The sequence below is a fragment of the Terrapene carolina genome, unplaced genomic scaffold (genome assembly GCF_002925995.2).
Source record: "Terrapene carolina triunguis isolate 2854851 unplaced genomic scaffold, T_m_triunguis-2.0 Scaffold62, whole genome shotgun sequence".
Classification (NCBI taxonomy): domain Eukaryota; kingdom Metazoa; phylum Chordata; order Testudines; family Emydidae; genus Terrapene; species Terrapene triunguis.
The window spans coordinates 29,817,630-29,830,052 of NW_020664413.1; the positions used below are offsets into that span (position 1 = coordinate 29,817,630).

Sequence of the window (12,423 nt, forward strand, 5' to 3'; positions counted from 1 at the left end):
AGATACTGGAGAAGTCAAAATGTGGTGGAAAGTTCCTGTTCTTTGTTTGTACTGACCATCACTTTCAGCATGCAGATGAGTAATTAGACAGGCTTGATCTTTTAGTGGTTTGGAGGAGGTGTTTTTAATTTAGCAGCCCTAGACTGACCCTCTCGGCTACTTTTTTACAAACTGATAATCTGTCTACCTGCCCAGATAGCACTCCTGCAGCATTAGCAAGGGGATGGACAAGCTGGAGAATCATTGACTGCCTTGAGGGGTGCAGCATAGGGCCTCCTTCCAACCCCACCTGCTTTCTCCTCTCCAGTGGGGTCAGATGCAATGTTCCTCACTTAAACTGTACCAGTTCCTTTGTGGGGGGATGAGAGTGCTGTCCTCCTCTGTTCTTGTTAGGCTGATGTAGCCTCTTCAGGCAGTCGCTGCTGCCCCAGCTGGCACTACCCTCACTGTTGATGCAAGAGTCTGAGAGTAGTGATGGGTTTTCAGCATGTGAAAGAAATGGTCAGTCAGAAGCCTCTCTAAATGTAAAATATACCTTTTTTTTTTTTTTTTTTTTTTTAAAGTCCAAGGTTGGTCATTTACTCACCCTGACTTTAATGAAATCCATATCTATCATATAGGGCTACAGGGTGTAGAGCTGGAGGTGCAACAGAGATAGATTAGAGTACTCGTGTTTCTGTAAGAGCAAAGACTAAGATTGTGTGCGGCCACTATACCCAGGTAAAGGCAGTGACGATGCTTCTTGCACACTCCAGAGGGTCTAGGCATAATCAAGAGGGGTGTGTGTGTGTGTGTGTGTGTGTGCGCGTGCGTGCGCGCATTTAAGTCCCATAGCAAGAAATGGAGGGAACCCACTGTGTCTTCTGGTAATCATCTTTTTATTTGAAGTTATTCAGTAGGAAAGCTGTTTTTATGTTAGCTTCTCCTTGTGTTTCTTTAATTTTACATGAACAAGGGAATTGTAACATAGTATCATAGAAAAGTAGGACTGGAAGAGACCTCGATTGGTCATCTAGTCCAGTCCCCGGCACTGAGGCAGGTCTAAGTATTATCTAGACTATCCATGACAGGTGTTTGTCTAACCTGTTCTTAAAAACCTACAGTGATGGAGATTCCACAACCTCCCTAGGTAATTTGTTCCAGTACTTAACTAACCTGACAGGAAGTTTTTCCTAAGGTCTCACCTAAATCTCCCTTATAGTAATTTAAGCCCATTACTTCTTGTCCTGTCCTCAGTGGATAAGGAGAACAATTTATCACCCTTCTCCTAAGAATAACCTCTTATATACTTGAAGACTATCATATCTCCCTTCAGTCTTCTTGTCTCCAGACTAAACAAACCCAGTTTTTTCAAACTTTCTTTGTAGATTGTGTTTCCTAGACCCTTACTCTTCAGTTTGTCTGCATCATTCCTGAGGTGTGGTGCCCAGAACTGTACACAGTACTCCAGATGAGACCTTGTCAGTGCTAAGTAGAGTGGAAGAACTACTTCTCATATCTTGCCTATAACATTCTTGCTAATGTTCCCTTCCTCTAAATTCCAGCTCTGCTTTGAACCGTAATTCCAAAAATATCACTTATAAATTAAAAGAAAAAAATATTTGCATAAAATGATTTATTTATGTAGTACATAGTGTTCTGAAAGTATAATGTGAGTCATCAAACTTCCCACAAGATTATTATCAATTGCTTTGAGCTGAGCTTTGTTGTTACTAGATCTGTTATGAGAACTCTGAGATTACTTATAACATTCAAGTTTTTGTTCTTTCATATAGGCTGACTACCTGGACAAAAAAGGCCAATGTGCTTTGGTCCATAGTGCATTAAGGGGACACTGCGATATCCTTGATTATTTGCTCAACATTGACTGGACAGCTCCTTCCCATGAACAAATTTCACTGAAAAAATGTCATGCACTTCAGCAGGCATTGACAGCAGCTTCCAGTATGGGACACAGTCAGGTAGGTTAGTGGTTGGAATGTTTCAAAACTAATTTGAACTATCAAAATGGTTTAAATCATGCTTTAAAATAATAAATACAAAAAGGAAAACTATTGCAGCTTCAAATGACTTTACTTGGATGTTATCTTAGGTCTTAACTGTATACAATATTCAGGGTTATTTAACCAAATAGTCCTTTGTGTCTTGTTTTTGTTGATATGTAATTGTCGAATTACTTCTTCTTCACTATTCTTAAAACTGCTATATAGAATTCCTAATTGTGGTTACCGTTAATCCATACAAATGAATCACTTCCTCCCTTAATCAAAAGCTTAGTCTGCCTAGGATGGATTTTTTAAAATTTTCTTTTAAAAACCAAGAAAATGCCATACAGAAAACTACAGTAAAAGAGCCTTAGATTGCTTCACCTTGCAACCTTAAACGTAGAAAGTTTTAAAGTTAAGGTTGTATATGTAACCGTAACTCTGCACCCTTGTTGCATATGCACTGAGATACAGGGCTAGATCAGGGATGGGCAACTTGGAGCCACATCCAGCTCACCAGATCATTTTATTTGGCCTGCCACAGCCCAGTTCTGGGCAGGTGATCTACCTGTGCCAAGGCCAGGAAGGAAGCAGGGTGTCACGGGAAGAGGGCCCCACCTGCGCCTGGATGCATGCATCACATAATGCGGTGGCAAAAGCCAATGGGCTGGAGTGAGGAGACATGCCCAGCCCTGCGGGACAGGAGCTGCTGCTACGGGGTGAGTATGGGTTGGGCTTGCATGCCAACTCTCCCTTCCTCCATAGCCTCTTGCCCCTTGGGGGCAGGATCTGACCCCTTCCGCCTCCCCCTCACCCCCAATAACCCATGACACACACCTTAGCCCACCAAAGGGTTTTAGTGGATTCTGTGGCCCTTTGCTATGTTAAAGTTTTCCATTCCTGGGCTAGGTCCTCAAAACTCAGTTGAACCAGCTTTGTCTGATACCCCAGTATGGCTGAAAAGGTGGTTTTAGTCCACCTTTTACAGCTTCCTAATCCTGTGGCCAACTGGAAGCTGTTTCAGTTTTGACATGACTTAGAGCAGTCTTGAGATTTCTCTAAGTTGCACCCAGGCACAAAGAGCTGATGATAAAAAGAACTCATCAGTACTCTGTTCATACCTCCTTCCCTACTCACACCTCTAAAATGCCTCCATCTCCAGAGGCTACAAAGAAAAATGTAAGACTGGCTATGGTGGCCGTACACTGCTGGAGGATTCCACTTCCATTAGGAAAATCTTTAGCTGGCCATTTAGGCTAACTTTAAGACCTCATTCACATGGCTGCACCGGTTTAACTCAAATTGTTTTATAAACTGTTTGTTAGTTAAGCTGATACAAAACCCCTGTATGGACACAGATAAACCAAGTTTGTCAGTTTAAATTGATTTAGCTTAAGTAGTTTCTTTACTGAACTAAGCCAAATCAATATAAAGAAGATTGAAATTAAGATTGTCGACCCAGCAGTTTGCACTGGCTTAAATGATTTATTAAAAAATACTTGTAGTAAAATAATATACATTGCACTGCTTTCCAAATCTGCCTTAAATAAGGATATATATTCTTTCGCTATAGGCTTTTTTAAAGCGGTGAGCATCATAGAATCTGAGTGCCACACAAGCACTAATGAATTTATCATTACAACCCTGTTGTGAGGTAGATAAGTATTATGCTTCCCATTTTGTAGATGGGACCTGAGGCACAGAGTGAATTGTTGGAGGTCATACTACAGGTCATTGGAAAAGCCAGGGGTGGAACATAGATCTCTAAAGCCTCAGTCTCTAGTGCCTTAACTAGAGGACAGTTCTGTCTGTGATCCCCTGCTTTGTTTACTGAATGCTGTCCAGCTTCTACAGTAAAGGAGCCTGGGATACCTGGAGTGAATTAGGGTTCCTGTTGAAAAGGTAGTATGTAATCATATTAAATTTTTTATAGTAATGCATATGCACAAGGGAGCAAAACTTAAGGCTGCATAGACAACATTGGTTCCCAAATGATGCACTCAAAATTTAGAAAATAATAAAATTAATGTTCTTTAAGTTAGGGTTTTAAGTGTTTTTGTTTATAGAAATAAAAATAAACATATGATCCATCAATACTACTGTGACAGGCACACTAAAAATGAATATAAATAGAATGCCCAAATATCTTATTCCTATTAAACTGTGGATGCATGTGTTGTGTTCATTGAGAAAACAGATTAATATATTTCTTTTGAGAACAGAGTCTAGACAGTAACTTGAGATACATTTAGAAAGATCAGATGGGGAATATTCAGCTTCTGTGTATGCGTCCGATATGTGATGCAACAAAATGACACAGGAAACTCTTAATATTATAGAAATAATGTTTATGTTGTAGGAAAAGTTTTTCCTATTGTTTTAGGACTCTGCTCTTTTAAAGTGGTTTACACTAATAAAACTGACAGCTACACACTCTCACTGTGAGACTAGAATGGACTTTTCAGTTTACTCTAACACTCTTTCATTGAGAATCAATATGCATGAAGTATTTGAAAATCCACTTTACCTTCCAATAAGTATTTGGCCCATTCCTGAATACATTTGTTTGAGGATAACACTTACTATTGTGAGGGGAGTGTTAACTTCAACAGATATGAGGCCACTCATGGAAGAAGGTGCCATGGCATACACTACCTAGTGAAGATTATCTCCACTGCTGCAGCTTAAAGATGAAGTGAAATGCTTTTTAAATTAAATAAATCCAAAAGTCTCTTAAGATCATAAATCACTACATTGATTTTAATATAAATGTATTTTAAAACAAAATAGTTGAAAGTCATTTCCTCTCTTACCTGACAAGACCCGAGTTCAGAATTCTGTTTCTCTTGCCTGTGTGATTAGATCAGTAACACCTAACATTGCATAAGGAGCCTATTTAGTAGCCATTAGTGTTATCCAGTTTGGCAGATATAATATCCATGAATTCGCATTTTGGCAGGTGAAAACACCATCTTGATTAACTTTTCAAAATGTTACATATTTGTAATTTTCAGGTTCTATGAATATTCAGATAAGATAGTTTTATTTTTTTAAGCATTTAGTTCCCATTCTAAGATTTACCACATCATACAATCAGCAGTGACGTGAGAAAACTAAACTTAGAGAAAAAACATTGTGCTAAAGCATTTAGTAATTTTTCAACAATTAGAGATATTCTGTTTGTACTAGGGCTGGGATTTTCCAAGAGTTCTTAGGAAGTTAGGCACTGAAAACCCATTGTTAGGTATCCTAAATCCCTTAGGCCTCTTTGAAAATCCCACCCTAAATTGACATGTTTATATATCAGTAGGGCCCTACCAAATTCACACCCATGGAAAAACGTGTCACGGACTGTGAAATCTGGTCTTCCCCGTGAAATCTGGTTTTTAGTGTGCTTTTACCCTATACTATTAAGATTTCATGGGGGAGACCAGCGTGTCACAAATTAGGGGTCCTGACCCCAAAAGGAGTTGCAGGAGCGGTCCCAATGTTATTTTAGGGGGGTCATGGTATTGCCACCCTTACTTCTGCGCTGCCTTCATAGCTGGGCGGCCGGAGAGTGGCAGCTGTTGGACAGGCGCCAAGCTCTGAAGGCAGCACCGCCAGCAGCAGCACAGAAGTAAGCGTGGCCACTCTTACTTCTGCACTGCTGCCTTCAGAGCTGGGCGGCTGGAGAGCGGCGGCTGCTAACTGAGGGCCCTGCTCTGCAGGCAGCAGCACAGAAGTAAAGGTGGCAATACGATACCATGCCATCCTTACTTCTGCGCTGCTGTTGACGGCAGCTCTGCCTTCAGAGCTGGGCTCCCAGCCAGCAGCTGCTGATCTCCAGCTGCCCAGCTCTGAAGGCAGTGCCACTGCCAGTAGCAGTGCAGAAGTAAGGGTAGCAGTACCACAACCCCCCTACAATAACCTTGTCACACACACACACCCCACATCCTCCCACAACTCCTTTTTGGGTCAGGACCCCTATAGTTACAACACCATGAAATTTCAGATTTAAATAGCTGAAATCATGACATTTACAATTTTAAAAATCCTATGACCATGAAATTGACCAAAATGGACCATGAATTTGATAGGGCCCTATATATCAGGAAACACGGTTCACAAAAAAGTGTATTCAAGCCAACTTTATTTTCTATAGTATCTTTCATATAATCTATATCCAGTGGGTAGAGTAAGATAGTACATGTGAGCTGTCTCCATTTATCTTAATGGTGTATTAACTCTTAATGCTTACCTTTAAATTGTCACTTAGGTTAAGTATCTCACTGATGATCATTTCTGCAGAAAAATCCATAATTTTTGGAGTTCTTTGTTGGAGTTTGACTAGAATATCATTATTTTTCACTAATCTGCTATCTCTGTTCCCTAGTCTGACTTTATTCCAGAATGCTTTAAAGAATTAAGGTTACCAAATAATAGAATTAATATATATCATTAAGGGAGAAAAGAGGTCTTACGTCTTTGTGAAATATGATAGAGACTCCGGGAGAATGGGACATACAAGAAGGATATTCCAGATGGCAGAAACTGAATAGAAGACTCTCCCAGCAATGTTGCGAAAGTTGAAGGGAGAGAGTGGAGGCAACTGCTAAAAAAGTGAAGGGAGAGGAGTAGAGATATTTAATATCTGTGTGATCAAGTTGTAGATGTTTATAAAAGCAAGAGTGGAATTTCTAAACTGTGTCTGGGATGTTGAGTCAATAGAATTGTTCTTGTAGAGGGCTGATATGGTTGTTTTTGTTCATGTGTAATTTAAAAAAAAAAAGCGAGCAGCAGCTTGTTGTGCATGCTGTCATCTTGCAAGCTGGATTTAGAGACGCCATAGAGAAGGTGATAGGACAGAGTGATTATGCTGTTCAATATATTTTCTTTCTTTTTTCCCCTTACATATTGGGGGCTGAGAATGAAATCCCAGATGTTTATTGCGATCATAGTTTTATTTTAGTCATGGCTGCTCATCTCAGTTTGATTCTACACTTAATATATGGCTTTCACACTTATTTTGCAACATTTTCTATCTCATTTAATTTCCTTAGGTAGTTATGGATCCAGTATTTTAGCCAGAATATCTTCCAAATGTCCTGCAGAAGATCCGGTTGAAATGTTGAAGGTGTAATTATTTGATATAATGACAAATTTGCAATATCAAATACTGCAGAGTAGTATGAAATGTGAACAGTGTTGGTTTAAATCTTGAGTAGGACCCAGGACTTGAGAAACTGGGCTAAAAGAGCGGTAAAGATAAACACTTGTCTTTTGCCACCCTTGGAATTTATTGCCACTATCTGCTATTCAAGGTGTGGTAGAGAAGTGTTTTGTAAGGAGAAGAGTCTTGACAGATCTGGCAACCTTTTGATTTAAAAGCTAGAAGTGCTCTGAAAATGAGTAGAGGGTCCTGGACTGTGGTAAATTTTGAGATGAGGCAGAAATTCCTTCACACTAATAAAAGTTTATTTCCAATCCATTGATGAAGTTGAAACCTGCCAGTTCCTTCATAGTACAAAACAGGCCACACTAATCATTCAGTACCAAAACATTTTCTTGACATCTAAAATCTCTGCCTTTTTGCCCTCTCACAGCCTTTACAGGGCAATAGGGTAGCTAAATTCCTCATTGCTGGAAAAATTCTACCAAGGGGGTATGAAAAAGTACAATCGAATTTTCTGACTTTAAGATGAATGTAAAGAATAGAATTAATCCACCATATATTCCACACAATATTTCTTGAAATACGTTCGGTACTCATGCTGCCTGGGGCTCCTCTCCACACCATTCCCCCTCTGACATCCTGTACCTTAGTTGACATCCAAAACTTCTGCTAATGTGGATTCTTTCTCCCCCGCCCCACTTCCTTTACTGCAGTCTCAATGGCCCTATACACTGTTAGGAAACTGGTTTAAAGAAGTCACTTAATGCTATTGTACTTGCTAGTGCTAAGAGGGCATAACTTTATTAAAATGCCTTTTAAAAAAAACATTGCAAGAGAGGTCTTGAGTGTTCTTTTAAAAAAACAAAAAAAAACAAACAAAAAAATACCACTCGTAACAAAGTTATGCTCTGTCCATACTGAGCAGCATAACTCTCTAAAGTGGAAAAAGATTTTAAAGGCTGCAACTAAAAATTGTGACGTAAAGTGAGCATAGAAGGGGCATGGGAGTCTACATTATTCAAGATGGGTCTAAAAACATGCTTTTTTTTTTTTTTATTATAACTGGAGTGGAAAGTATTGTATTCCTTGTGGGAAAACATGGTATTAACCAAGCCTTACAGGATTTAGGCCAAACTGGCCCTCTTTTTTGCATTGTCTGTCCTTGATTATGCTGGCATATTAAGGAGCTCATTAAAATCATTAACATGTAAAACACCCTAAGATGATTAATAGAAATATACTAGGTTTATTTTTTTAATGATTTTGAATGATTTTATAGAGTAGAAAATTAATCATAAAATGAAGTTGTTCCCCAAATAATACTGAACTTTCTCTAATGGTTTATGCACATATTAACTTTTGCTTGGCCTGTATGTGTTAGGAGAGAAGCAATCTCATTGCTGAAACCTTTACTTATTGGTGTATGCAGAAAAATGACAGCCTAATGTTTTTTTCTAACTCTTTAATTTCTTTAACTGTTTTTGACAGGTGGTTCGTTACCTCTTTGGGGTTGAAAAGGAACATGAAATAGACATTAATAACACTGATGTATTGTGGGGAGAAACAGGTATTTTATTTCTTATTTTTCCTAATGAGACTTGCTCACATAAGATTATTGGAAGAGATTTTAATTTGATTTAAACTGCTTTGTATATTCATCACAGGAAATTCACAATAAATCAGAATACAAAAGATTTTGTAATGACAATGCCAAACTTAATAAAAAGCCCAACCATTTTTTTATAAATGGGGTAGGAGATAAAATTTATACACAGTGTATATAAATGAGTAACTTCTTAATGAAACTACAGATTTTTCTCTGAGGCCAACAGTGCACAAAGAGATGCTTTCATTATGGCGTTCAATTTGATTGTTAAAATAATGCCCTCACTTTATAAACTAGTCTTTGTATTTAAAAAAAAAAAAAAATGTTGGGAAGTTGCCTAGTCAATTCAAGGTAGGTAACAGGTCCAAAATGTGCACATTTTCATGGTCAGCAAATAGATTTTTAAACTATTCAGGGAACAAGGCATATGTAAGAATATGGCTGTAAGAATAGCCATATTAATTTCATTTAAGTAGTTGAGATTTGCATAGTGTAGCTTGCAAGCAATCTAATTTTATGATTCCCAGCAGCCTCTTTGCAGATGAGAGAGACGGGTGTTTTTCATCTCTGTGTACTACACAAAAACTTCATTTTTATTCTTCCTTGCTAATATAAAATCAGATAACACTTCCCAATAAAACACAATTTTGTAAATAGATCACAAACTGCATCGTTGGGTAATTTTGGGTTTTTCGGCTGTGATTTTGTTGAATGAAGGCTTTTGCTTGGTGCCTCTTAACTTTTTGCTGACTTGATATATTCATAAAATGGATGCATTAACACTTTTATGAGAGTAAACTACAGTGCTTTTAGCAATCAGCTGACTGAAAACACCATTCTTTGTTAACTATACTTGCTTAGGAAAACCAGTCTGCATTTTTTTAAATTTAGCAAACGCCGGAGTCTCTGTGAGGATGGAGTGCTGCCTTTAACAGTGTGATCTGAATGCTTAAACAATACAGATCAGATTTTTTACTTTTCAGTCTCTTTTTTTTAACGGACTTCCACAAAATCCAGTTTGCTTTTCCATTATTAACCACTAGGCACTTTGAAATCACTCAACACATTTTCCCCTTTTTTCCAACCAATCCATAACCTTATGAACTTGACTTTAGTTGATTAAAGTTCATGTACCTGTGTTGCAGTGTTTCTGCTCCATCATTACAGGGCTCTGAAGCTAATTCTTGCACAAACCTTGGAAACGGAACAAGGCTGCTTTATGTGCATTCTGTCTCTCTCAATGTCCCTTGTCTTGCAAGGGGAGAGCAGTTCAGGAGGGGTTTAATCACTGGGTGAGCAAAGGGAAATTTTAAGCTTGGTAAACCCCTCAACACTTGATTTAGCTCTCATTAGCATATCCAAATGGAACATGGGGTCGGGGAGGAGAAACAAATTTAGATTATTAGCGGAAAATCCTCAGTCAACTCTTTTCCCTTCTTTTCTCAGTCAGAGATCAGTTTAATACCGAGTTTGACCACTTTCAGAACATACTGCAAGATCCCCTTCTTTGACAAGGCATTTCAAGCATAACAAGAATGCTGACATGCAAATGGGTGCTAATGCACAAACCACACACACACAGATCCTCCATCTTCCTGTAAAAAGTTTAATAGAATGCTTCACCATTCAAATGTCCTTCCTTTCCCAGTGGCCTTCATGTTGTTGCTCTGCCTGCCTTCATCATCGTGTCTAATGCGAGTGTGGCTAGCTATAGGAGGCAGTGTGTGAAGTGCACACAGGTCTTGCAGTAAGAGTCTCTGAAGGACCCAGTTATGGACAGATAGGGATGAAGATAAAAGTTTAGTACTTGGGAGTTCCTGCCTTTCAGCCTTATTACTCAGTCCATTGGAGCATGTTTGCCATGAAAGAATTGCTGGGGAGGAGGATGTAGGGTAGGACTCCCCCCTACCCCAAAAAACATTCACTATTTGTGGGGGTGAAGAGTGCATGCAAGTTCAGGAAGGGCTTTATTAAAGCAGAGGACAGAGAGGAAACAGAGCATGAAAGAATTGTAATTAAACAGGAAAAGGAAAATACACTAATGAAGAAAACTGTTGAAAAGACAAAGGGGAGGGGGAATTGAGAAAAAAATTGACAGGATGGAGCTAGAGCTGGGGTTCCCAAACTGTACTCTGTGGAGAACTGACTGATTGCAGGATGCTGGCTCCTTCTCCTCCTACTTTCTAGCTGCTAAATTGCTTTAAAAGAAATGTATAAATACACCAGTATTTTCCTGTTGACTTCTCCATGTAAGCAAGAGCAGTTATTGGTACAAAGATATGATGACGATTGTGAAAGGAAGGGGAGAATGGGCTGGGAATGGGGCTTATGAGGAGAGCTGTCAATAAGAGACCTGTGAGCTGTAGCCCATGCTTTGGGAATTTGAGAACCCCTGAGCTAGAGGACTGGATTTCCTGGTTCCATAAGGCCACTGTGTAAGCAGCATACAGGATCTGGAGAAGGCCAGTGTTGAATTAATCCATGCAGAGGGTGTTCTGGGGATGAAATACAAGTGGGAGAGAGGAGAGGAGGCAAGATGGAGCCTAATCCTCCATTGGCGTATGGTCCCTGAGGGACCTTATGCCAGTGGGGTGAGTTAGGGCCATCCCTGTGCAATCCTAATTTATGCCAGGGTTGACTGCCCTTGAATCAGGGAACCACCCTGCGGCACGCCTACCTCCACTTTTTCTGAGAACAAGCCCAGAAAGAATTAAACAGCAATTTTAAAATGGGAAGTTTTAGAAATATTATATTTAAGAAAAACATCGAGGAAAATAAGGGACTGTGATAGACAGACACTTTAAAAAAATTATTGGATCTCATCAGATTAATATGGCTTGTGAAAAGATATGCTAATTTATGCACTCTGGAAACGTCACACATTTTCAGTGTGCCTATGTGAACTAATATTTGTGCTGCACACTCTTAACTCGAGCTCGGCAAAAAAATCTCGGTGGATAAGGCACTCGCATAGGGATGAGAGAGACTCAAGGTCACCTCCCTGCTCCAGTGACTACTGCCAGCGAACTAAAAAAACTCCATAATTTGCCCAATTCTGTTCTTAACACTTCCATTTAAAAATGTATCATGCTAATATATCTTGTCCAGGAATTTCTGAAAGGTGACAATCCTTCGTAGCACAGTTGAGAGAGAGGTTGGTGAAGTAGGTGGTTGGAAGGTGTCAAAGATAGGAAGGGCTGGAAGAGGGAGTAAAGAGTGGCCAAGGGAAACTGTGTTTTGTGTGTGCTTGTTTTAAAAAGAAAAATTGCATAAATATTAAAAACATGGAAAAATAATAGGAGTAAACAGAGAAAGGATGATGACATGCGTATGAGGTACTGGATAGTGTATTTGTATCACTGCCTTCTACTGGATGGAATGTGAGACCTGCTCTGTCACCCTTTATTGGCTGATCTGCAGAGGTTAAAAACTTTGCTGTTTAGTGGTTGCTGAAGTTTTCCTGTAGTTCAAGTGGTAGAAACCTGTGATGATTTGTTTGTGGTTTTTGGGGGGGGGGGGGGGGGGGAGGTAGCATGAGAAGGGGAAGAGACAGACTGTCAGAGGTCACTTTTTCTATCAGTAATATCACATGTATATGGTGTAGCTGATGACCATGCTGTCGATGTGTATTTGGAACGCAGATTCACCACAAGAAGACACGCAAAAGAAAAAGCAAG

At 39.4% G+C, this 12,423-nt stretch overlaps 1 protein-coding gene across 1 annotated transcript in view; it reads left to right on the plus strand.

The window, feature by feature from the left end:
- Positions 1-12,423, plus strand: part of TANC1 (tetratricopeptide repeat, ankyrin repeat and coiled-coil containing 1) — a 198,753-nt gene that overhangs the window by 152,201 nt on the left and 34,129 nt on the right. The window contains exons 16-17 of the mRNA XM_026647491.1: positions 1,776-1,961; positions 8,629-8,707. Of these exons, the coding sequence (XP_026503276.1) occupies positions 1,776-1,961; positions 8,629-8,707 (265 nt within the window). The remainder of the gene's footprint in view (positions 1-1,775; positions 1,962-8,628; positions 8,708-12,423) is intronic.